This window comes from Phalacrocorax carbo, chromosome 10 (genome assembly GCF_963921805.1).
Source record: "Phalacrocorax carbo chromosome 10, bPhaCar2.1, whole genome shotgun sequence".
Lineage (NCBI taxonomy): Eukaryota > Metazoa > Chordata > Aves > Suliformes > Phalacrocoracidae > Phalacrocorax > Phalacrocorax carbo.
In genome coordinates this window covers 22,805,459-22,828,664 of record NC_087522.1, presented here as the reverse complement: position 1 = coordinate 22,828,664, position 23,206 = coordinate 22,805,459, and the positions used below count along the sequence as shown (strand labels likewise).

The 23,206-nt window shown below is 40.5% G+C and overlaps 1 protein-coding gene across 1 annotated transcript in view; it reads right to left on the bottom strand.

Annotated features, from left to right (window-relative positions):
• Positions 1 to 23,206, bottom strand: part of LOC104042382 (cytosolic phospholipase A2 epsilon) — a 33,335-nt gene that overhangs the window by 3,471 nt on the left and 6,658 nt on the right. Inside the window, exons 4-17 of the mRNA XM_064462467.1 lie at positions 19,511 to 19,647; positions 18,675 to 18,806; positions 18,012 to 18,052; positions 10,953 to 10,995; positions 10,315 to 10,378; positions 8,847 to 8,989; positions 8,601 to 8,690; positions 7,841 to 7,878; positions 6,019 to 6,154; positions 3,990 to 4,126; positions 2,541 to 2,763; positions 1,516 to 1,630; positions 654 to 791; positions 268 to 375 (exon numbers count right to left, since the gene is read on the bottom strand). Coding sequence (XP_064318537.1) covers positions 268 to 375; positions 654 to 791; positions 1,516 to 1,630; positions 2,541 to 2,763; positions 3,990 to 4,126; positions 6,019 to 6,154; positions 7,841 to 7,878; positions 8,601 to 8,690; positions 8,847 to 8,989; positions 10,315 to 10,378; positions 10,953 to 10,995; positions 18,012 to 18,052; positions 18,675 to 18,806; positions 19,511 to 19,647 — 1,545 coding nt within the window. The remainder of the gene's footprint in view (positions 1 to 267; positions 376 to 653; positions 792 to 1,515; positions 1,631 to 2,540; positions 2,764 to 3,989; positions 4,127 to 6,018; positions 6,155 to 7,840; positions 7,879 to 8,600; positions 8,691 to 8,846; positions 8,990 to 10,314; positions 10,379 to 10,952; positions 10,996 to 18,011; positions 18,053 to 18,674; positions 18,807 to 19,510; positions 19,648 to 23,206) is intronic.

Sequence of the window (23,206 nt, the reverse complement as noted above, 5' to 3'; positions counted from 1 at the left end):
TAACTTAACAATCTTAAGGTGTGTTCTTAATATAACATTATTTTTACATGTCTGCTGCTGGTTATGGGTATGTCATTTAGAAAAAGGGACAGCTTTGCCAAAGCTTTGCCAGAGTAGCACAGTTTTTCTTCCTGATTTACAAGAACTAAATTTCTTAGCTGACACCTCTGCTTTGTTTGCCTCATCTCTCTATTCCTGACATTGGCAGCACTGTACAGAATGTAAGCAATACGTACCAGCAGTAACAAAACCACAAAAACATCTCACCAATATCTTTTACTCTGTCTCTGGTCCATCTACACCAGAAGTCCTCTGAATCAATAGCCAAATTCCAGACATACATCACATCTATGGAAAATATACTACTCCACATGCCTGTAACGTAAAAGAGGATAGAAACTGATTGATGGAGTAGTCTTGGAAGAATTTTAATTGATACATACCTTCAGTCTTTCCCCTTGGGTACTTCCTTTCTGCCTGGATGGATATCTCCATGGACATACTTCCTAAGTATGTCCTTACTAATGCAAACTCACACCTGCTCAACCTGTTTGTTTGCTGGTGTCTTCCCAGGACTGTCCACCACAGACCATGTGCTCACTCACACCAGCTGCCTCTCGAGCAGGCCACCCTCCCCTCTGCGCAATAGTCACCTTGCATGTAGCAGATCCGAGTCTCTGAGAGCCTCTTCACCAGCCTTCCCATAAAGAATTCACTTCCAAAATGTTCTGCGCGAATAGATGCTCCATATTTCAGGAGACTGACTTCATAAGGAGTGAACTCCAGCCACTCTACGGTGACATCAGCCAGACCATGAAAAGGCAATAATGTGTTAACTGTTGCTGAACAAAGAGTACTACAGATCAGGAACAAATCACGAGAAAGACACTGGCTGGTTCATAACATGCTGCTCACCAGCTATAGCAGTACTATTGCCCTGAGAGAACACGCGTCCTTTGATACAACAATCTGCGGCAGGAAGAGATGCTGGAGTAAGCATCCATGCAGATAATCCTACCCAAAAGCATGTATTGTCCCTTAAGGGCACCAGTGACAAAGAGCTTAATGTTCACCTGGTGTCGTGTACTCAGCTGCTCACGTAAAGAAACACTGTGAAAATCAATACTAGCGAAAATAGTGATTTTCCTGCCACTGGACCCAAAAATTTAAAGTTTTCCCTTTCATTGTTCAAAATAAGACCATGTGGAACCAACATCAGAATGAGTTTCTTTACACAGTTTTTGTGACCAGGATAAATCGTCAGTTTGGTATCTTCTGTGGTATAAGTATATTTTTGCTTCTGGCGACGTAGAGAATTCAAATTCTAAAGACTCAACACATTTGGATTTTTTTATTTTTAAGTGTTAGTCACTATTATGTGAAAACGTTAAAAGTGGTTTTTCGCTATCAAAATGAAAGGACCGATGTATTATTAAAGCTGATTGCATACATACAGTCTTAGTTCAGATTATTTAAATTATAAAGCTGTTAAGAAGGCTGGATCATAACTGTTACCTCTGAACGCCTGAGCACTATAGCTGGACTTGAGGTTGATGGCCACATAGATGGGCAACGGGTTCTGACCATTATCCACGGCCTGCCGTTGGTCCGAGAGTCTATGCTCATCTTTCTGATTTTGATAAAAAAACGTTAATGGAATGAAGTGAAAAACAGCTTGCACTTGAAATAATATAGTGTGAATTATGAGCTTTATCCAGGTTTTCCTGCCCCTTCTCAGTTCCCTGGACTGTACAGCAATATCTGCCATGGGATATTTCAAACTTGGTAAGTATCCCATAAGCAGCAGCTACACCCTATATGTGTTCTTGGATTTTGAGATATGCAGAGAGGCTGAATAGATTCAGCAAGGAAAAAAAACATTTCCAGGAAGAAATATGTGGCTAAGTGAAAGGTAAGGTACTTTCCTTGGCTGGATCTCAGGGAAAAGAGTTTATCATATATTAATATATTTTGCAAGTATATTCATATGGGATAATATATTCAATTGCACATGACCATTTAAACTTCCTTGCATAAACATAAACCAGAAGAAAACTACTTAATTATACTATTTTTAAAGTATCAAAATTTCTATCACTCTTTCCTAAAACTTGATAACATATTTACAGAGTGGTCACTCCCGCTATTTAAATCATCTCGATTTGCAATCTGTAACTAAGTCACTTTATAAATGCTTGAAGTAAATAATTTCAAATTTTTAAGTGCCTCTTCTAGTCAGACTATTTCATGTCCAAAGTGATTAGTTTACATTTTGAAATCATTTTTTTTCCTCAGGAATTTTCTTTCTGTAAGAAAGAAAGAATGCCTTTTAATGCAATGCCATGGCTCCTTCAGTTCAAGGTCAACCTCACTTTAAAGCAAGAATACTGTTTTAATAATGGATCTGAATATACAGAGTTTAGTTGACCACTAAACTAACTGTTTGCATTGGTAGTACTGAATGGCATCCCAGGATTTCTTTTCTTCTCCTTAATAGCTACAGAAGTTCATCAGGTTTCTCGGAAAAAAAGGAGAAATACCTTATCATGTAGCATGGATTCAATGACAAGCCCCCAAAGGTCTATGAAAGAAGTGTTATGTCCTTCCTTAGTTCTCTCCATCAGGTCATTATAATAGTACTTAAGACAATCCAAAGAAAAACAGCAGATCTTGGATTTGGTTACTTGCTTGCGAGCCTCCTTGATTGCATCCTCCAGATATTTTTGTGACCAGTTAGCATCTTCGTATAAGTTTGCCATTGTCCTGGAGAAACATCAGAAGAAATAATGAAAGAGAACCAAGGCTGCGGTTTGGCTTCAGAGAACTTTCGTGCAACCTGTTTGCCTGTTTCTCGATCCGTATGGGGTTCACTACTGAAAATTAAACACACCTGAAACACTCATTTCAAGAGCAAACAGAACCTCCAAACTTTCCCAGTTTTGATGAGAAAAGTTTATGTGGGCTCAAAAATTATGTGAGAAATTCAAGGGAGAGGAAAAAAAAAAATCACCCAAGGCTATTAAATACAAAGACTCCGCAACACCTCAGAAAATCCGTATCTTGGAAGGCAGAAGTATTCTAGGGAGCAGTCACTACTAGTTTGCCCTAGTCTCATATTTGTTGCCAGTATCTGCTACTGGTTCCTACCAGTGAGAAAACTGGGCAGTTTTGGGGTCTGGGGCATGTCCTGGTACAACCATTCTTACTTGTCTCCTTGAAATTGTAACACAGACAGGTACGTTCAGACCTACACACACACACAGAGAACTTAAAGGAATTTTGGCAAATACTTAGACAAACCTGCCATTAAATTTTGGGCTTATGTTAAAGACTGACACACGATTCAGTGCAAAAAAACTGTCTCTACTTCCAACCAGATGTAGAGGAATGGAGCTACCTGGAACCCACATGATTAAATACTTATATTATTTTAAATATGACATCATTTGCTCTATGCCCTCTGTGAGAAGAGCGCGCTTTACAATGAGCAACCACAGCTGCAGTCTCTCCGAGGTCCGTAACCTGGCACCATTTGTTGGACTGCCTGCGAAAGTATTAACTCCACTAGCCCCAAATACCCCTTTTACCAGAGGGAGATGCACTCTAAATCCAAAAATGGAAGTGAGAATAACCAGCAAATGGCAGGCATAAATTCTTCTTCCCATCTTTCTTCAATTTCCAGTCTAAAGACAAATTCGCTGCATTCAGTCTAAGGTATAATTGATAAAATATGAAAAGGTAATAGAGCATTTACATGAAAATACCAGGCATAGACCGTGTCAGTGTGGCAACAAAAGCAGCTAACGAATGTGACAATCTCTTATTCAGTATGTTTTGTTTCTTTGCTGTAGGCAGACACAGGAGATTGTAGGGAAAATGGAAATGCTTTTGCTTCACTAAGTGCTATATAAGCCGATGGCGCTGTACAAATAGTCAACAGTATTAAGCAAAGAGAGTGCAAACATAAACCTTGTTTGGGTCATTCTCACCATGTGGTACCCGATAAACCACCGATGTACGAAACGCAGTCTAACAGGTTGAGTTTCTGGAGACCCAGCAGGCTGCCATACATCGCTGTCAGCGATCTCGTCCCTCCCCCAGTTGTTGTGATGGCCACCACCGGCACCTGTTCGACACAGCAAGGCGGGAGGAGTGAGAGCCATGCGTGTATTAGAGACGAGCAGTCCTTCTTACTGCAGAAACCAGGTAACAGGTTACAGGCATTGATACAAGCAGTGATGTTACTTTGTGCAAAAAGGATGCAATTGTTCCGAAAGGCTTCCGTAGCCACCACATGGCTGATGGGAGAGGGAAGGCTGTTACCTTACCCGCTCAGACTGGGTGGCCAGGAGGCTGTTTACTTAATTTATAATTGGAAGTCAACCTCATCGCCCTGGAATTCTTCTCAAAGTCTATTATTAGAAGCTGTCATAGAAAACACTGGATTCACCATGCCGGAGCAGATGGGGTATCTGTGATTCTACCTGTGTCTCAGTGGAGCTCACAGCACCCTGTAACCAGCCAGACCACACAATGGCCAAAGCCTTCCCGGCCTCAGGCCACTAATTACTTGGTGTCCTGAAGCACAACCAGGGGTAGGCCTTCCCTCCCACCAAGGCCCAAGTGTGACTGAAGAAACAGGCTGTTCTTTTCTTAAACTTTTCTTGATGAAGAACACTCTTAGCTTCTGGGAGTATCTTGAGTTGTGTGGGTGCCTATGTGCCCTATGGAAAAATGTCTATTTCTACCTTTGAAGTATTAGCTTCTAATTTCATCAAGCAATCTGCTGTTCTAAGTCAATGAATAGAGCTTGAAGAAAATATTTCTCCCCTTCTATGAAATTAAGAAAAAAAAAAAACTAAACCAAACAAATAGATGTTCTTCCTACCCTAAACTTAATAACAACTTAAAATCTAGGAAATGTTATAAAATAATAATGAGGGAAAATCTGATAATATTAAATAAAACTGGAATAATTTCAAAAAGTTGTATTTTGGTTTTTATATTTTCTAACATTTTCATTACGAATTTAAATTCTAATGATAATTTTTTTTTCAGTTCAAATGTAAGTCAGTTAACAAGGTAGAGGGGATTCTTTTTTCCACAGTTTTGAAGTTAAATACATGAATAGCAGAGCCAGAGTAATTAGGCCTTTTCAAAAAACAGCCTTAGTCTTACACCATTTTGGTGTTACCACTTCAATCACTTTTTTATGTATCAGGAAACTCTTAGATAGCTATGTAAAAATGTTCTTTCCAGCTTTCTTGAAAACTTTATTTCCTATCTCATTCTCTGCTCTGAAATCCAAAATACTGATTTTTTTTTTTTTTAAATCTGTACCTTATGCACAGCACTATTTCTTTTCATTGTCAGCTAAAGAGGATCCTTGCTGATGGTATGTTCGTACTTTTCTGATTTTCAACCACTCAGCAAGGCATAAGCAGTTACAAAACCTATGACTGAATTATGGGGGCAGCAGCAGGGGCTACACTTTTAATCAGCTATTTCATCTCTACAACTAAACCATGCTGTAAGATTCACTCTTTTCCAGCCTGGCAGTTTTCTTCTAGTAGTCAGTTTTCCCAACAATACAACCTTCTGCTGCAGAAATGTCTGTGTGAAAATTTTTGCTTCATCCCCTCAAATCCTTTACAAATGCCACGACCACCACCTTGGCTCTGCTACTGATCTAAGGCACGCTATTTCCCAGGCAGCGTCTCCCAGCTGTTCCAGGTCTGTCCACTATAAATTTTTCTCCATGGGCAATATCAAGAATAAACATGAATGGGTTGAACTGAGGAGCTATTCAGAAGTTTTGGGAGCTGAAAAGGCATTATCCTGCCTTCCCCGCCCTGCTGCGGGAACCAGCTACTCCTCCTGCTCATCTCTTGCCCTAGGTGGCAGGCCTGGCCCAGAACAGCAGGATTAACTGAGCTTTTGTTCTGCTTGTGGTTTCAATTTGTGAGCCAGGCCCTGATGCCCAGAGAGGAGCTGCTACCAGGGACTGTATTGGCTTGCCTCGTGCTCTTTCAGATCCTCCTCCAAATGAAGAATCTTTTTCAGGGCAGCAGCGACATATTTCTTCCTTTTCCGCAGGAAGTCCTGCTCTTCTGGGCACAGGCTAAAGCCCAAGCGCACATCCAGGTCTCCTGAGCTGGAACAGACAACGGGACAAAACATTGCACATGTCATTTATAGCTGATTTCAAGACCTGTAGGGCAGGTATTCAGTAAACTCCACAAATCTGCAAAACAAACTATTTCCAAGTCTGAATATTGACCAAGGAACAGAAGAAAAAGGAGCATTTCTATTTCCAGCAAGGAGTAGTAGTGGGGATGAAGAGGAGCTTGCAAGGTGCTAAAGCACCTTGTGCTTTTTTGTGAACACGGGCACAAAGCCAAGACACACAAGCCAGAGAAAGATCACCAAAAGGGGTAATTTCAGGAGTAGTTTTTTCTGTATCCATTCTTTTTTGTTACCGTGATGTCCTGGAAAACTCAAGTGATGTCACCATCACCTGATCTCAGGTTTTGACAGCTCACTAACAGTATTTAAAGAGAAGGTCCTAATGAGCTGTGTGATGGAACTTGAACTGCGGAACAAGTCCTGCAGCATTACCCCCCCGCTCAGCCTCTGTCTTGTGAAATCCAGCCTTTCACCTGTGCGCTGAACAGATTTCTAGATAAGCATTTGTAAGCTCCATCCTGCAAACATATAAGAATATCCATCATTTTTTCCACATGGGCAACCACACTGAATTTTCTGCCTTGAGAAATATGAAGCATAAGCCAAAAAATTTGCAGAAAAAAGGTACAGAACCAATCAAATGGCAACTAATGTTTTGTGCCTTCAACAACACAAATACACTTGTTACTGAGAAGAGCACCCGATATTGACCAAACCTTCTGGACCACATCACCCTCTGGTGGCTGTAAACTCTATCCTGGACATCACTTTCACCAATATTTCACAAACATGAATGTTTCAAGGGTTAATATTAGTAACCTCTCTTCTCCAGCAAATTTGGTACATCACAGTTTAATTTTGAAAACAGAATAAGGTCAATTGACTGAACTTATAAAAGCAAACAACTTTTTTGGTGGGAGATTAAAATTGCTCTCACTCGCTCTCTCTATAAATCTGTATCTGGTAGATTTACATTTCAATATATTTTGTTATGGGCTGAGACTGAGCAGGTAGCTCTTCTTCCTCTGCTCTGAATTTCATCTACACAAACTTCTCCCATGCTCCGAAAATCCACCTTGCTTCCCTTCTGTATATCACCCAGTAGTAAGGATGCTGTAAACCACATGAAGTTTTCAGCTGTACCATAAAACTTCACATTGTCTTCAATTTTACCTATCACTGGTGCAGTTCTGTCCCTGAGAGTGGGCTGGCAGAGGTACAGCTGGCCAGGTCTCAGCTTCATTCTGCTCAGCGAAGCAGGAGAAGGGGCAGAAGCCAGGCTGCCCCGTGCTTGCTTTGGTGATTTCTCAAAGTTAAAGAGGAGTAGAGTTTATTTCAGTCATTATGCAGATCCGACTATTGCCATAAGTGCGCAACAAAATCAATATGTGAGTAGTGCAGTTTTACTCCTGTCTAAGAACAGTAGTCATAAAATAGGCTAATGTACTCTGAAGAAACCTACCAAGGCTCATAAGCTCATACTGAACTGCAAGATCCTGTAACTGCAGCAGGCTTGCACTTACCTCGGGCACCCCGTGAGTACAGGACAAAGCACTCACGCGGCATGTGTCCATCTCTCCACCTATCACAGAAAAAGCCTAGATAACTAGTTTACAGCAATCCAGAATGACAGAACAAAAAGAGGCCATCTTACCATTTTCTTGCTGTCAAGCACAAGTGAAAGGAATGATCCTAGAAATCCAGAAAATAAAGCCGATCACCACCAAACTGTAAAACATTTCTATCCTTCAAGCTCTGGCAAGGCTCATTCAGTAAGAGAGGAGGTTCTTAAATAATATTTCCTATGGCTAAGGACATTAATTTGGTACAATTAACCAAAGTCTCACTCCCTGCTGCGGAGTCAAATTCTTCCTTATCTAATAAGCCTGTCCATTTGGGGCAGTTAGTGTGCCACAAGCTCGCATGTTACACCACACCAGCTCACAGTGTGGACACTTAGAAGGGGCAACAAGAATGAGGCAAGTTACCTTATTAAAAAAACAAAAAAAATCACATGCAAAAGCACTCTCAGTATCAGTATTTAGACAACTTACGATCTGAATTAAGCTCATAGTCTGGATTTTTTTTAATTATAATTACTAGCCTTTCTAGAATTATCCCAATACCCGAAAAAGAAACTTTGGAATGCACATGCATATGACAGTCATTTTTATTCCTTGAAAACACTTAATTCTAATTCTGGAATGCAAGCCTTCAATGACTTTCATATTATTATGATTATTAACACCTGCTTCCTTAAAAGCAAATACGACAGTCTCGACTTTTTTAACATTTTCAATAAATAGCTGTACAATTTTACACAGTGATTTTGTTCACTTGCTAACTTTATTTCTAGTATGACAATATTAAGCACATTTTGAAAATACTTATTCCAAAAGTTTCACAGCACTCACCTCTTCTACTATTATTTCCTTCTGCAAAGGGAGTGAATTCAGAGGGAAAGAAAGGACCCCAGATTTCCCTGCTTCATTTTTATCTTCCAGCTGAAACAATGTAAAAAGCGGTAGGGATGCGCACATGAAAGGTTAGTCATTTCTAGAACTTCTTCTACTAAAAGGGCTAGTTCAGTTCACCGGTTACATCAATTTCTTCTTCTAATTTCATTGAGGTTAATGACAACATACAGAAGGGAAACCTACCTCTTCTGGTAATATGATGTCCAGTCTTGTCTGGTCGTTTATAACACAGTGAAACACGATGATCCCAAGGCTGGAATCAGTGTCCAGCAAAATCTTCTGGCTTCCTTCATGGGATCCTTTCACTGTAAATGTAAGCTCCTGATCTAAACATAGAGGCAGAGATTTTAAGTATTACAAGCAAGTACACGTAACTAATAAATAAAATCCACTTCTACTGTGCACACTTTTTGTCTGATTTTCCTTACACCATGATGATTAAGTAGACTTGGGGTGGCCAAAACAGACTGAAAACTGATATAAAACATCCTGGTGGATCTGTACAAATCATTAATATAGAGAAATCACATATTTTTTAAATACCATAGCATGCTATTTGGTAGGTGCTTCCCATGAATAAATAAAACCAAGATTTAGATTTAAAGGAGTGTCAGTTTAAAGGCATTTTGGATTATTCACATTGGATAAGGGAGTCCTTTACTTTATGTCAGTCTGTTCTGGTTCACTGTGGACATTTTATGGTATGTTGTATCTGCTACAACAGTTGATTCAAACCCAAAAATCAAGCAGAATACTTGACACATGCCCTCATGTCACCAAAACTGAACAACCTGCCAACCCCAAAGGCTTCGTTCCTTGTACAGAAAAGCCTTTACGTTTACAGAGAGATCATACGCTGTTCTCTTGGAAGATCAGGGCCAAGAGGCATGTAATTTTAGATCACTAATGTTACATTTCAGTCTGAAATTTCCTGTAATGCAACTCAGCCATTGCTACCATTTTCTTCATAAAGGTCAATTTTCCATTCATTAATTAAACAGCCATGGGGTTTTTTTAGATTTGCCCCACGATAGCTTTACAAAAGCTACTGTTTATTTGAATGAACTTAAAGACTAGAAAAGAGTCCTGCTATATTTATTAGAGCTACATTTTACAGGCAAAGTCCCGATTTGGTGGTGGTTTGCATTTTGTGCAGACCCCTTTGACACAATTTTACATTTAAGCCTAAGAGCTTAGAGTTGTTATTTGTGCTCAAGCAATCAAAAAAAAAAATCTCTTTCAGAACCCTGAATGTGCAGAAACTTCGTATGTACTCAAACCCAAATTAAAGATACAGGATAAGATTTCTACATATAAATTTAATTGTAAGGTAATTTTAAAAGCAGATCCAACTTAGTTTAAAATTTTCATTTTGAATAAGCAAGAAAGAGAACTAATATAATTTTTTCCAAGTTTTTAATTCTAGTATATATGGCTCTATTTTTGCATCAATTTAAGATTTGCCTCAGAACAAAATACTTGACTAACTTGAATTTTGACAGATATGATCTTTCTGCAAGGTGGGGCACGGCGAAACTATTATGTGACACAGCTAGAGTAACGTGCACAACAGATTATTAATTTTTCAACATCTCTCATAACGACTGAATCACAACACAAAAACAATAGGTTAATGAAGCAATAACCTCACTTGTGGACTGCCGCTTCAGCTTCCCTGTATCCACTCTAATCTCCAAACAGGAAACCTCACGTGCCTGTAGCAAGAGAGGATAAATGACAATTGAAAGAAATGTCAATGTCATTACAAGTGATTCATAATGTTCTCAGCCAACCCCTCTAGTTGATCAATGAGCAACACAACTATTATCTATTACTGTGCCTTCAGATACCATGAAGCAATAGTGACACGGTATCTTTCCTAAGTTTAAAAGTAAAGAGAAACAACTCATGAGCTGCTTGAACTTGGAGAGAGAGTTAAGTAAAGAAGATGAGACAATTCAAAATAACAGGGATGTTGTGATATTGGACTCTTCTTATGAGCATTTTACCCTAATAGTTCTGGGTGTAATGTGGGAATAATGGGTAGGAAATTCAAGTTTATAGGAGAAAGTGGCAGGTGCATGCTGACAGCAGCCTCACAGCACACCTTTGCAGGAGGTGGCACCTCCCTGGAGTGATGAGAAAACAGCGATCCTTAGTGCCAACAGCAGATCCTTTTCTCAGCAGGACAGTGTGGCTGATAGTACTGGCTTTGGGACACAGCTCAAAGTTAAAAATATGAACTCTTGTTACGCAGGCACAGGAAAGATTGTAAGAAATATACATTACCACTAGGACTCCATTAGTAATAATGCCATCAGGATAGTCCAGACTGAAAAATAAAATGGAAGATATGTCATGGGTGGGACAACTCAGACAAACACTAAGTCTATGCGTTAAGACATTACTCATTTTCCCCTGTCAACTTTCACATTTCTGACTTTAACATTCTCACTCAAAAATACTTTAAAGCTTTTATCAAGCACAGCTCTAGATAACAAGCTGAGTTGCAAGTTTTTCTATCTGCCCTTGGTAGAATATAAAGCTGGACTTTTACTCTGTGGTTTTTCGTACTGCGTTTGAGGAGAGCTGGAGGCTGTTACACCCACCTTGACTGTTTCGATCATTACAGTTTGACCCAAGGTTTTGTACTTGAAGAACCAATACACTCATCTAGTTTTCCACAGTTTTCCAAAAATTACCTTAATGGTGGAAGAAATTGTATTCACCTCTATAAAGCGATTTGCAAAACACACATGAGTTTTTAATATATCACTATAGGTGTAGAGTGTTTCCACTTACCCATTTAGGGGCAGAGGTGTGCTCACATATTGTAGATGCTCGTTTTCATATTCATAAATATTTTTCTCTCAGAAAAACCAGGTGATGTCTCATTAAGGATATCTTACAACTTGTCATTTTATTAAATTGCAGATGTAAATTCATATAGTATCTCAATAACCCAGATTAGTCCAAAGGGAATACATGCATACATAAAATGATAAGGATTGAGTACAAACTCCTCAACCTGCTGCAGACAGTATGAACAGTTTATTCATACTATACAGATTATACACTCTGTAGTCTCACATAGTTTTATAACTGAGATATGTACTTCATCTCAGCTGAAAACAGGCAATACACTTCCTTTAAATTCAGGTGAATGACATTGTTATTGTCCACTTTAAGAGAAGGTTTATCACAACTATTAGATTTCAGTATAAACATACACGAAAATAGCTTTGTAAAATTTCCCATTACAAAGAATTCTCCCAAAATTTCAAATCTCATAAACAGTTTAAAGTTTCATTTCCAAATCAGTATTTTCCTTTAAAAGAAAAATATGAATTGGCTAAATACAGTGCAGAACACTCAGGAAAACGTTCCAGTAAAAAAAAAAAACAACAACAACACAAAACAACAACAAAAAAAACCAGACACCCCACCCACTCCCCAGAAAACAGTTATTCACTAGGGAAAAGATTTTTACTTAAGAATTTTGTAAGTTCTTTTAAAAGAGTTCAGAGAAATTTGGTCAGAAATGGGCAAAAAAAAAAAATACTCAGTGTTTCTACCTGTATGCAGGGAAATGGGTTTAATTACTACTCAAATTTTTTTCAGGCGCAAACTAATGCACTTAATTACTATTTTGTAGTCAAATAGTTGTAGCATTACATGACACATGGTGTCACTATCCTCAAATACTTCATCAAAAAAAAATAAGGAAAGCAAGGAAAGAGGCTGGTGGATATTAAAAGATCTCAGGCTGCATAGCCTGGTGAGACGTGGAAAGACAGGAAAAGGTGTCTCTTCATGGAGGTAAATTTCTAGTAGAATGTAGTATTATTTGAGGTATTGATATCAGCAAAGTATAAAGTTAGACTGATAGGTAGGAGGCCCAAGGCATAACCTTCAGACGGGCTGGAAGAACCTGCGCCGTTGGACGGAACGGCTTGGAATAGTCCTGGGAAGAGCCAGGAGAGCACAGGCATTACGCACTGACAGCTGGGGTGTCCCTTTCAGGGTGTCGCCTCCGCAGCCACTGCTGTAAGCAAGCCCAGCGGCTGCCACTTGTTGGTTACACTCCACACTGCACTTCCAACTTTTATATCCCAAATTTCAAGGTTTCTGCTGGTCACAGCTTAGGAGAGATGGTTTTAGTATTTTTTTTAACCTGGTGATCCATACACTTGTTTTAAGAAGAGCAAAAGCACTCACCATTCTCTGAAGCTTTGGAGATCAGCTGTGGCTGGAAACACAGCTGAGCTGGGTGCAGAAGAGCTCTTACTATTCAGGTTGGCAGGGACCTTTGAGTATTTTGCCTATCTTTGGAGCACTGAATAACGTCCATTTCTCAGGACTAGCTGCTAATTTCCCTAACAACCAACCTGCTATTAGAGAGCCCTCGTTGCACATACTAAAACTCCTGTCCACTCCGCCATCACAGGTTGAGATTTGTAGCCTTTTTTAATGCAGACCTCAGTTTTACTATGAGAATTGGGAGCATATTTCGGCCTGTGGCAGGGAAGCCAGGAACAGAGACCTTGGGCATCCTTCTCCACTAAATGTCTATTGAAGTGGTGCCTAAGGCTGCAGTGGACTCTGAACCTGGGGACCACTTCCCAACACATGGCATGTAAACTCCTGACTTCTCCTTTTTAGATCATGCCTGACTTATAATGAAACAGGCAATATTGTATGGGAAGTTACAGTCGTACAGATTCTCGTATTACAGTTCGCATTTACATTAGACTACTGTGCTCCATTTCGCCAGAGAATCTGGATATTTTTATACCTACGTATAAAATTTTAATTCTTTCATGTCAGATCCAGCTTCCCCTCCTTTTAGTAGCTTCCACATAGTGCAGGCTACTTTTCTGAGCTTTCTGACAACGCAAGAGAAGCATAGGAGATGATACTATTTCAATAAAGGAAACTGTATTCACCTCACAGATTCTTGTCATCTTTCTTGACTAAAAATTTCGGCCTTCAGTGCTCCTTGAGGCCCTGTGACTTCCTGGCACAAACACGAATACAAACAGTACATTTGGCCCCCGACGGATGGAGACACAGCCTGCTCTGAGAGTTTCCTCATCAATGCCCGAACCAAATGGCTTGCACAATCTGCTGGTCTCCCACACATGGGAGAAATTTCTCAAAATAACACAGCAGAACTACAGAAAGAAAAAAAAAAACTTTTATTTTCTAAAAATCATGCTTATTCCATATTTCAATAATTAATATTTATCTTTTATACAACTTTTTGTACACCTATTTACATTTATTTGTGTTAAGTGGGCTTTGTTTTAGACATTGTCTTTCACATTTGAGAAAAGAAAAAAAAAAAAAGGAAAGGGAGGGGGAGCTGAGATGAAAAGTTGTGTAAGAGCAGTCCTTCATTCTTCTAAGAGTTGTTTGAGATGCACCTCCTCAACTCGGGACATCTGAAAGACAGAAAGAGGCCAAAAAGATCATCAGCAGACCCAGCAAATACCCTGGGGCCCTCAGACCTCTCCTTAGAAACTCAAAGTACCTTTTAGTTCATCAGAAGTCTCTCCGCGGCCCCTTAATATCAAATGTGGGCTTCAGAAGAAGTCAGAGGGGAGGGGGATGTTCAGTGAGCGAAGCCACCTAGTCCAGCGAGACCCCGTCCCTGTAGCAACTCGTAGAGGCTCTTGCTGATGCTGGACCCTATCAGTGGAAATACAAGGGAGAAAGCCCACGTTACCATTGATAATCACTAGAAAATAACTCAAAAAGCACTAAAGTATGCGAATCGGCAACCTGTGTACAATGACCTTACCTTTTCTGTCACTGCTGCCTGAGGGCAGCAGCTCTCACGCCAGCTGGGCTTGTGTTATGGGCCCGAAAAACATTGGGCGGGTGTTTGCAATCCCTTGGCTCGGTTGCTGGTGAAAAGGCACTTGGGGAAGGAGCATGCCTTCCTCTGTGCCATTAGGATTAAACATTTGGCTCTCAGTGCCCGCCATGGGTAGCGGCAGCAGAGAGGTGAGCATTTGCAGGTACTGCAGGAGTGGCGTAAGAGTGAGGCGAAACTAGAGTGTATTCATCTTGCAGTTGTGGAAACTGAGCTACCAAAACGAAGGCTCTCTTCCATTTTAAATAAAAGACAATGTGCATGAATGCAGGAACCGATTTCACACAGCCCACCAGTGTGTTGTGAGGAAATTACTTTTACCAAAAAACATTGTAGAAACACAAAACACGATTTTTGCAGCAAGGCCAACAGGCAAACAAAAACAGCAGTGGCAAAGCCACTATCACAGGTGCGGCCCAGGAAAGTTCCTTGGCCTGGGGTTACAACACATGTGATACTATTAATCTGAAATGCTGGAAAGAAAGAACAGGCTAATACAGTAAATCTTGGTAAAGCAATTGGTAAAGTCTAGAATGAAGATGGGGAAGGAATGAAAAACTACTTCAGATAAATACTGTCAGGCAAAATGTGCTGGTGGGAACAATTATTAATTTTAGAAATAAACCACCATATTTACCCAAAACAAGTATGTTCTTGTTCCCATCACAATACCAGACTTGTGGAAACTGTCCCACATGGTTAGCTGTACCTCTTGTTAGCACTATAGAATCATAGAATCAATAAGGTTGGAAAAGACCTCTAGGATCATCAAGTCCAACCATCAACCCAACACCCCCAGGCCTCCTAAAACATGCCCTGAAGTGCCACATCTACACGTTTTTGAACACCTCCAGGGATGGTGACTCCCCCACCTCTCTGGGCAGCCTGTTCCCATGCCTGACCACCCTTTCGGTAAAGAAAATTTTCCCAATATCCAATCTAAACCTCCCCTGATGCAGCTTAAAGCCATTTCCTCTCATTCTATCACTAGTGACCTGGGAGGAGAGACCAGCACCCACCTCACTACAACCTCCTTTCAGGCAGCTGTAGAGAGCGATAAGGTCTCCCCTCGGCCTCCTCCTCTCCAGGCTAAACAACCCCAATTCCCTCAGCCGCTCCTCATCAGACTTGTTCTCCAGACCCTTCACCAGCTTCGTTGCCCTTTTCTGAACACGATCCAGCAACTCAATGTCCTTCTTGTACTGAGGGGCCCCAAACTGAATGCACGTTGAACAACCTATGGTTGGCTCTCCCCCTCTGAAAATCATCTCTAATCTCTGTCAACACTTCTCCCATCCAGCAACGTCAAAAGCCCTTGCCAAAACCTGCTGAGCTAGCTCAACACATGAGAGGCTGGTTTGGTCCATAGCTTTCTGGTGATCTATCAGCTGCTTCATTTCAGTCTTTCAGACCTTTTCAGGGCTTTTTTGTTTATCACAAGTAATGCAATCCATTGCCTCCAATTTTAGTACACAAACACTTTCATTAATTATTCCTGATATCACACTTGAGGGCAAAAACCCTCTTAATATCCTTCCAAGATCACTATAGTTATTCAGTTCAGACGTGCTGCACCTTTATTCCTGGCTTGACTGATGGGCAGAACAGTATTGACCACCACGTGTATGCAAGAAACGCAAATGAGAGATAGTAGGGGAAACGTTTATCATCTTTTGACAAGAAGCCCATTTTCCCAGAGAACTGTCTTCCCTTTTCTCAGGCCTGCTGGGACCTCACAGGGACATTCCCTGCCTGCCTGACTTACGACACAGCAGTTTCTTCCCTTTGCGCGTGGAGTTCTTCAGGCCACAACTATTACATCGGTCACACCCAAGTACCACATTATGAATGAAAAAAGTGGATGTGTTCTTGCTGTAGCAATTTAGCCATGACCGTGATTCTTCTTAAAACCCCTTCCTTGGCACTGCCCAGGTTCCTTTTTACTTGTACAATCCCAACCATCTTTTTCCAACCAGTAGAATTCCTGCTAAGAGAGCACCTGCAGAAATTGCTTAATATCTGACTTTATCAGTTGAACAGGTCTCCAGGAAAAGGCAACTGGCTGCAAGGTCCAGGAGAAGAGTTTGACACAGAGCAAATGCACACATACTCCAAGACGAATTCCAGCTTCCACCCCCATAAGCAAACCCACTCATGCCAGACAACCTGCCTGGATCTCCCTCATCAAAAGTCAGGACTATCCAGAGCATGATTCTACGTACCAGCTCCACATGCCACCCTCTGACTTGCAGAGGAAAGACGACTGCAGACAGGCAGGCCATTTGGGATGTCTACTGGAGCTCCCTCCCCCATTGCTATTACTGATTTTGTGACGCTCCCAAGCTGTAATAGGCACCATTTGTCTTGCTGTTGCTGGGCCTTCTGCCAGTTTTGGTCCACAATAAACAACAATCAATCTGCCCTGGTGAGTTTCCATGAGTTATAATAGAAGATTCTGGGACTGCTTTATCTCTGATGCCTTTTTCGCTTGTGGGAGATCTTTCCTTCTCCATTCGTAACACTGAGCTACTGCCCTTTCTCCAGCAAGTCCCAGTTTCCCCTTCTGGCAGGGATATTCAAACTCTCCACCAACATACTATCCTGCTAGGCCTCCTGAAGTGCCCCAAACGCCTTGAGAAGGTGCCAGCAGTACCATCCCTTCTCTAGGGTTGTTTTAACAACACTTTCAGACTTTCAGTCCAATAACATGGATCAAATCGATAACAGAAATCCTTTCAAGTAACTTCCTCAGAGTCATAAAGCATATTACAGAGACGGACTAGAATACCCATGATCCTGCATCATACTCCCTCTCCAGTTAGGGTGACAGGCTCCCCGATTTCTCCGCAACATGAACTACCTGAAGCAAACATGTCCCCTAAACAGTCAAACAGCCTCCAAGCCTACCAAGCTACTCCTCCAGGTTTCCTGATTCCTCAGTCCTCAGCCTCCTACAGTGATCTTTGCTCTTTATGCAGAATATTTAGTTCCTCTCCCTGCTGGAACTGATGCTGAAGTCTACCACAGCACCCCATGTGTGGCCAGATGAGCTAAACAGATCAACTTGCAGGAGAGCATTTTATAATGCTGTGGATTTGAAAAGCGAGGTTCCCCAAGAAAGGGTGACACGAGACGCTTAGGCTTGGCATTCCTTCTTCTAAGGGTCAAAACTTCCTCAATATTGTAGTTAACCTCAATAGTTCCTTGTGTATTTATCCAACAACAAAGATAACAGAAGGAAGTTGGTGCCCAGCAGGTAGCAGTCAAGCAGGGCAAAAATGACATTTTCAGATAGTTAAAAACTCCAAATATGTATTCTGAAATTCTAATTTACTAGACTTGAACGAAAACATCTAGGTATTGCTTTCAGAGACTGTCAGTTTAAGAAGCACTGTCACACATGAACCAGCTTTCCAGACTACTTTTATACTGAATACAACAGTTTATATAGAATTTAGGACTCTACTCACGTGTTCTGCAATGTGAACTCCACCTCCAGCTCCTCACGTGCCTGAAGAGAAAGGAAAAAGAAACGTATATTACTTATTTTTCCTCATAGCTTTCATCATACCGGTTACATATGATTTGTAAAATATATATTTAGAATAGCACTTAAGAAAATTCCCAGAACACAAGAATAATTTGAAGCCCCATGGTGCCAACTGAAAATATTGAATGTTAAGACACTGAAAAAGCAGTTGCTAAAACTAGTTTTTTGAAATCTAAATGCCATATGAGCATGCAGATGTAGGAGCTGCTATTCTGCTAAAACAGCCATTTCTCAGACTTTTATTCCCAACACAAAAAGAATCAGCCGCTTTCATATTATATCAGTTTAAAGTGTCTGAAAACTCAGAACTCATACCAAGAACTAACAAGCATGCCAGAAATATTCAGAATTAAGGTACCGGCTAATTAGTTGTAGCTGGTTCCATCCTAGATTTTTAGTATAGAGATTTGTTCTTTAAAAAAAAAAATAAAAGTAGCATGGAGCACTCGCACAGGGTTTTTAAGTCTTTCTTATAATAGCAGCAAAATACAGTTTGATTTTTCCTATAATGAAACACTGTAAAAGGATATATTTAGATGGAAGGAACGCATTTGCTATTGTTCACACCAATGCCTTTGCTCACCTGTGGATTCAGCTGAAACTTTACTCGAACAGTACGTCCTACAGTGAGCTTATCTATGTCAAAGAGAACTGTGCAGAGTTCATCATCCCTGGTGATCGTGTCTTCATCACAGACCTTTAGCTCCAGCACATTCTGCAAAAAGTGGTTAAGAATATCATGGAGTTATTTCTCCAAGAGCTCTACGTGGCAGGAAAAATCTCAAGACTAGGTTTTCTGTCCTCCCTCCTTCAGTTTTAGGGGAAGAAGGGAAAATGAGAAAGAGAAACAGAAAAGGGAAAGAGATTTGGGAGTATTAGATTTCACATTACTGGTAAGCCTGTTTCTTTGTGTATGTACAGTTATCTGCCTTCGGAAATGAAACAAGACAGCAGGTCATACAGAACGTTCATGAGTTTGTCATAAACAGCTGTATCAAATTTTTCTATATTTATTTTATGGCCTTTGGCTCTAAGTGTTTAAAACACGCACAGGTACATAAAGAATCTTGAAAGGACTTCCTTGCCACCACGCCTAACCTAACTAAACAATCTTACTGTTGTTTTTATGTGATCTTTATCTTGGGTTTCACTTGTATATGGCAAGATCGGGAATAGGATAGGACGGCCATATTCTGCAGGGCATTTAATTGCTTCTCACTGCCTCACTATAGTAAATGTTTAAGTAACAAACAGCTGGAACAGAACAATACCATGCAGGACGCAAGCAGCATTTTTTTTCTGAGGAATCTTTATCACCTCCAGTGTTTGGAAACTAGGTATATATTTATCGATTTGTTGTAGCCTAATCTACTGACTATTTGCAGACAGCAAATGGTAAAAAGCATTTCTTTTCACTACCTTGACTCGGCGGTCAATCTTATAGCAGAAAGCTTCATTCCAGACAGGGTTTTTGCTGTTCCTGATGGTTCTGGTCCGAACCTTCTCGGCTGAGGCAGTAGGCAGCCACAGTGTCACATAGCAATCTGAAAGGGTGACTGTGTAACGGGAAGATGAGCAGAGTCATAATTTATCCAGAGAAAGAATTACTGCACTGTGCACGTTTAACCCTCATAAGACAAAGATAACATGGTAGAGGATTTCTTCCTAAAATATACGGGGTGAGGAGTAGATAATACAATGAAGCATGCATGGGAAAACAGAAACACCCCCATGCATCTGCCATGCTAATTCCCAGTATAAAGTTTTGTTTGAAATAGCACTGTACTCCGCATGCAGTAAAAGCACACCTATCCATGCTGCATTTAGCTTTATATTCATGACTGTCCAAATGGCTGGGGCAGGGTAGTGTTGCCAAAACACAAGAATATCTACTGGTATATGTGCTCTGCCACACACGCTCACATCAGCTTTAGGATGGCTCCTCTGTTGCTCAGGCAAACATACGCCCCACAACCTTCAATCTGGGCTGCCGGAACACTTGTTTTCTAGCATTTCCTCCCCCGATTTGGTGCCTTAACCAGTTGAAAACCTTTACCAAAGTCCTGGCTTAAATGAAGAATGACAGATTTTTTTTTGCGGAAAAGTAAGTGTTCCCCCATCAAAGCTGAACAGTTTGATTTCCTTATCGCAAATCAGAATGCGCCAATTTCATATTCATTCATATATTTGATTGCATTTTCACAAGTTCTTCCTTTCTCAGCAAGTCTTTTGGAAAACAAAATCAGTCTCACCACTGGGGTTAAGTTACAATTCATCCTATTCCTTCCTACCACTCTATCTGCAGACTCTAAACATCTTGCCGTCACTCAAGTCTGGGGAAGGAATCGTAAGTGCCACCAGCCCTTCCATATTCTCACCCCACCATGTGTGGAGGGAGGACCACCAGGGAGTGAAACTTGCAGAAGTTTGACACAGGCACCAACAGCCTTTCTTTCATACCTGTAACGCAATAGATGTCCTCCCTATTTCACATTAGCAATGCTCAACCAGTCATCTGGTTCTTACAGCAACCTTGTGAGTCAGAAGAGGTCAAATAATTCGAGCCAGAGTCAATCCCTTCATCATGCTCAAAACTTGTAACAGTGTTATTACATCATATTAAGTACAATTTTCTTCATGTATTTCCTCTTTATCTCTCAGTAACAACTACAGAATTAGATTTTTCTTCCAACCGTATTTCTTCCAAGTTGTGCTTCTATCATGTAGTTAACTGTGCTATGACTATCAGCAAAACCTTGATGACTGTGGTAAGGAAAGTTTCCAGAAAGTTCCTTCAGTCAAACCTGATCAGAAGAGCACAACTGATCAGACATTCAGCAGATGAAAATGTAAACGGTTAATGGTGCTTAACAGTACAGCTTCCATTTTCAAAGAGCTTGAGACATACTGATGAATTACTTCACAGTGGCAATATAAGGGTTAAGGAAATAAGTACACTAAGAAAACTTGAATGACTTGCCCACAATCCCATAATGCAGTTAGTATCAGGGTCCAAAACACAGTCTAGGTTTCCAACCCTGTACCCAAATCTATTAAAATTATCTTCCTCCAGAACAACAGTAGGGAGAAAGACTTTTAAAGCATATTTCTTTTCTACTGGTAAATAGCAATGTGAGTATTCAAGTCCAAGAAGAAATATTCACTTCAATAAATTACGCACAAACACTTCACTAACAAGAAAATACAACAAAAAAATACCACTGAAATGGTAAACATAAGGTTTAATCAGAAAAACAGGAAAGCTAAAGTGACGGAAATAAATGCTAACTCAGAATTGTAACAAGCAGCATACTGTTACCATTACCAACACATGGAAAAGGAATACCTTCCCATAGTCGCAAATACCAAGGTTTCAAGGAAAACTAAGTGAAATGTTTGGGTTCTCAAATGCCTTTTTAATGCCTCAGAAAAGGTAACGCCTGCCTGACATATCCTTCCCACTACAGACAAAAAGTGAAAAATTTTTTCCACAATAATTTGAGTTTCCTCAGAAAACAAATTTTCTGTTGAGAAAATACTCTTGCTGAGAAGTTTTCAAATCTCTCTGCCAAGTACACTTTAAACAGAGCCTTGGGAAGCCCAGGTTATGAACTCGGGGCATCGTAATGTGGTAACGATGTTCATCTGTTCTTGAGACCAGGCCACAAGGAAGCAAGGCAATATGATGTGGCAGACAGGCCAACAGGCTTCCCGAAGAAAGACTGTACAATTCACCGTGGTAAGAAGCGACTACAAGCACTTCGTCCCCGACAAGGACAGCCACAGCGAAGTGAAGCACAGGCAGGCAACCCGCTGGAGTACCCAAATGCATGTGCAATTGTGCGCGCAGGTTTGCGGATGCACTTGCAGTGACTGCCTGGTCAGATCACATATTTGGTTAGCGCAAATCATCACTTAGGCATTTGGACATCTGGGTTTTGTTAAATAAAAAGTCAGTGCATTCAACTATAAGCCCACAAAGTGTGTGTTTCTGCACATTAAAATAGATCTTTAATCTTTAAGAATCCCAGAACTTTACATCTTATAAGGCGCTCTCGCATTGCCTAACGAACCAAATCCCTTTTTCAAAATGACACAGTCATTTTGTCGTTTCTAAAGAAATATTAAGACATAAACAGTAAACAAAGCATTCAGTAAATTACAACAGATTTTTTAAAGCTGAAAAATAAAAGGAAAAAGATTAATAAGCACAGTAATATTACATTGCGGAAGATGCAGGAGTAATCCAGAATACCGCAAATGAGCGGAGCAGAGATTTGTTCACTGATAGTAATCATTCATTCAACAATACTGTTGTGAAGCACAACTTCCATGTGTTCCAACCATGTTCTTCCTGCCAGAAACCACCAAATCCAACCTCAGATAAGAAGGCAGAGTTTTGTTCCTATTCTTGACCCATTACGTTAGTTGAAATCTCAAAATATATAGTAGATTAACTAAAATTTACAGCTGGTTTCCTTAGAAACTATGATGTGCTGCATTAAATTCTGAGTGTGTCAAAAGAAATGTAATTTTGAGCGATGTTCAGCAAGATTTTGGTGAACATATTGTGGTCTTTTCTTCTTCGTTTTACATCTTTCCTATTTCTTCTTGTGGTCTTTCAATTTGAATTTTCTTATTCTTTTTGTCTTTGTTTTGCCTTTTTTCTTTCATGCCTTTCCAAGTTCTTTACACAGACATTTCACCATTTAAATTTCCCCATGGAAGTGACTCAGTGGCATAACTGCATTTTGAAAGGCACCTGAACAAGCTCCAGTGCACCCAGGAGTGTGGGCTATTGAAGACCTACACCTGTGGAACAGGAGCTGTGAGGAAGCTCCTCAATGAATTGGAAATTTTAAAATTCAGAATTAAACCAGTCCCTCCCCTGGGTGAGTAAACATCACATCTGGACAGTGAACAAACTGTTCTTTCCACCTATTGCAAGTCTCATTCTTCCACTGAGGATTTTCATTTTCTATTTGCTGCCACACCGGTTCAAGGAGCTGATGCTCGCTCGCCTGCAGAGGCAGAGAAGGTGAAGCGTTGCTGGGCTTCCACAGTTGGATATCACCAGACTCTGTAGACTTTCCTACTGCAGAGATTTCTTCTATC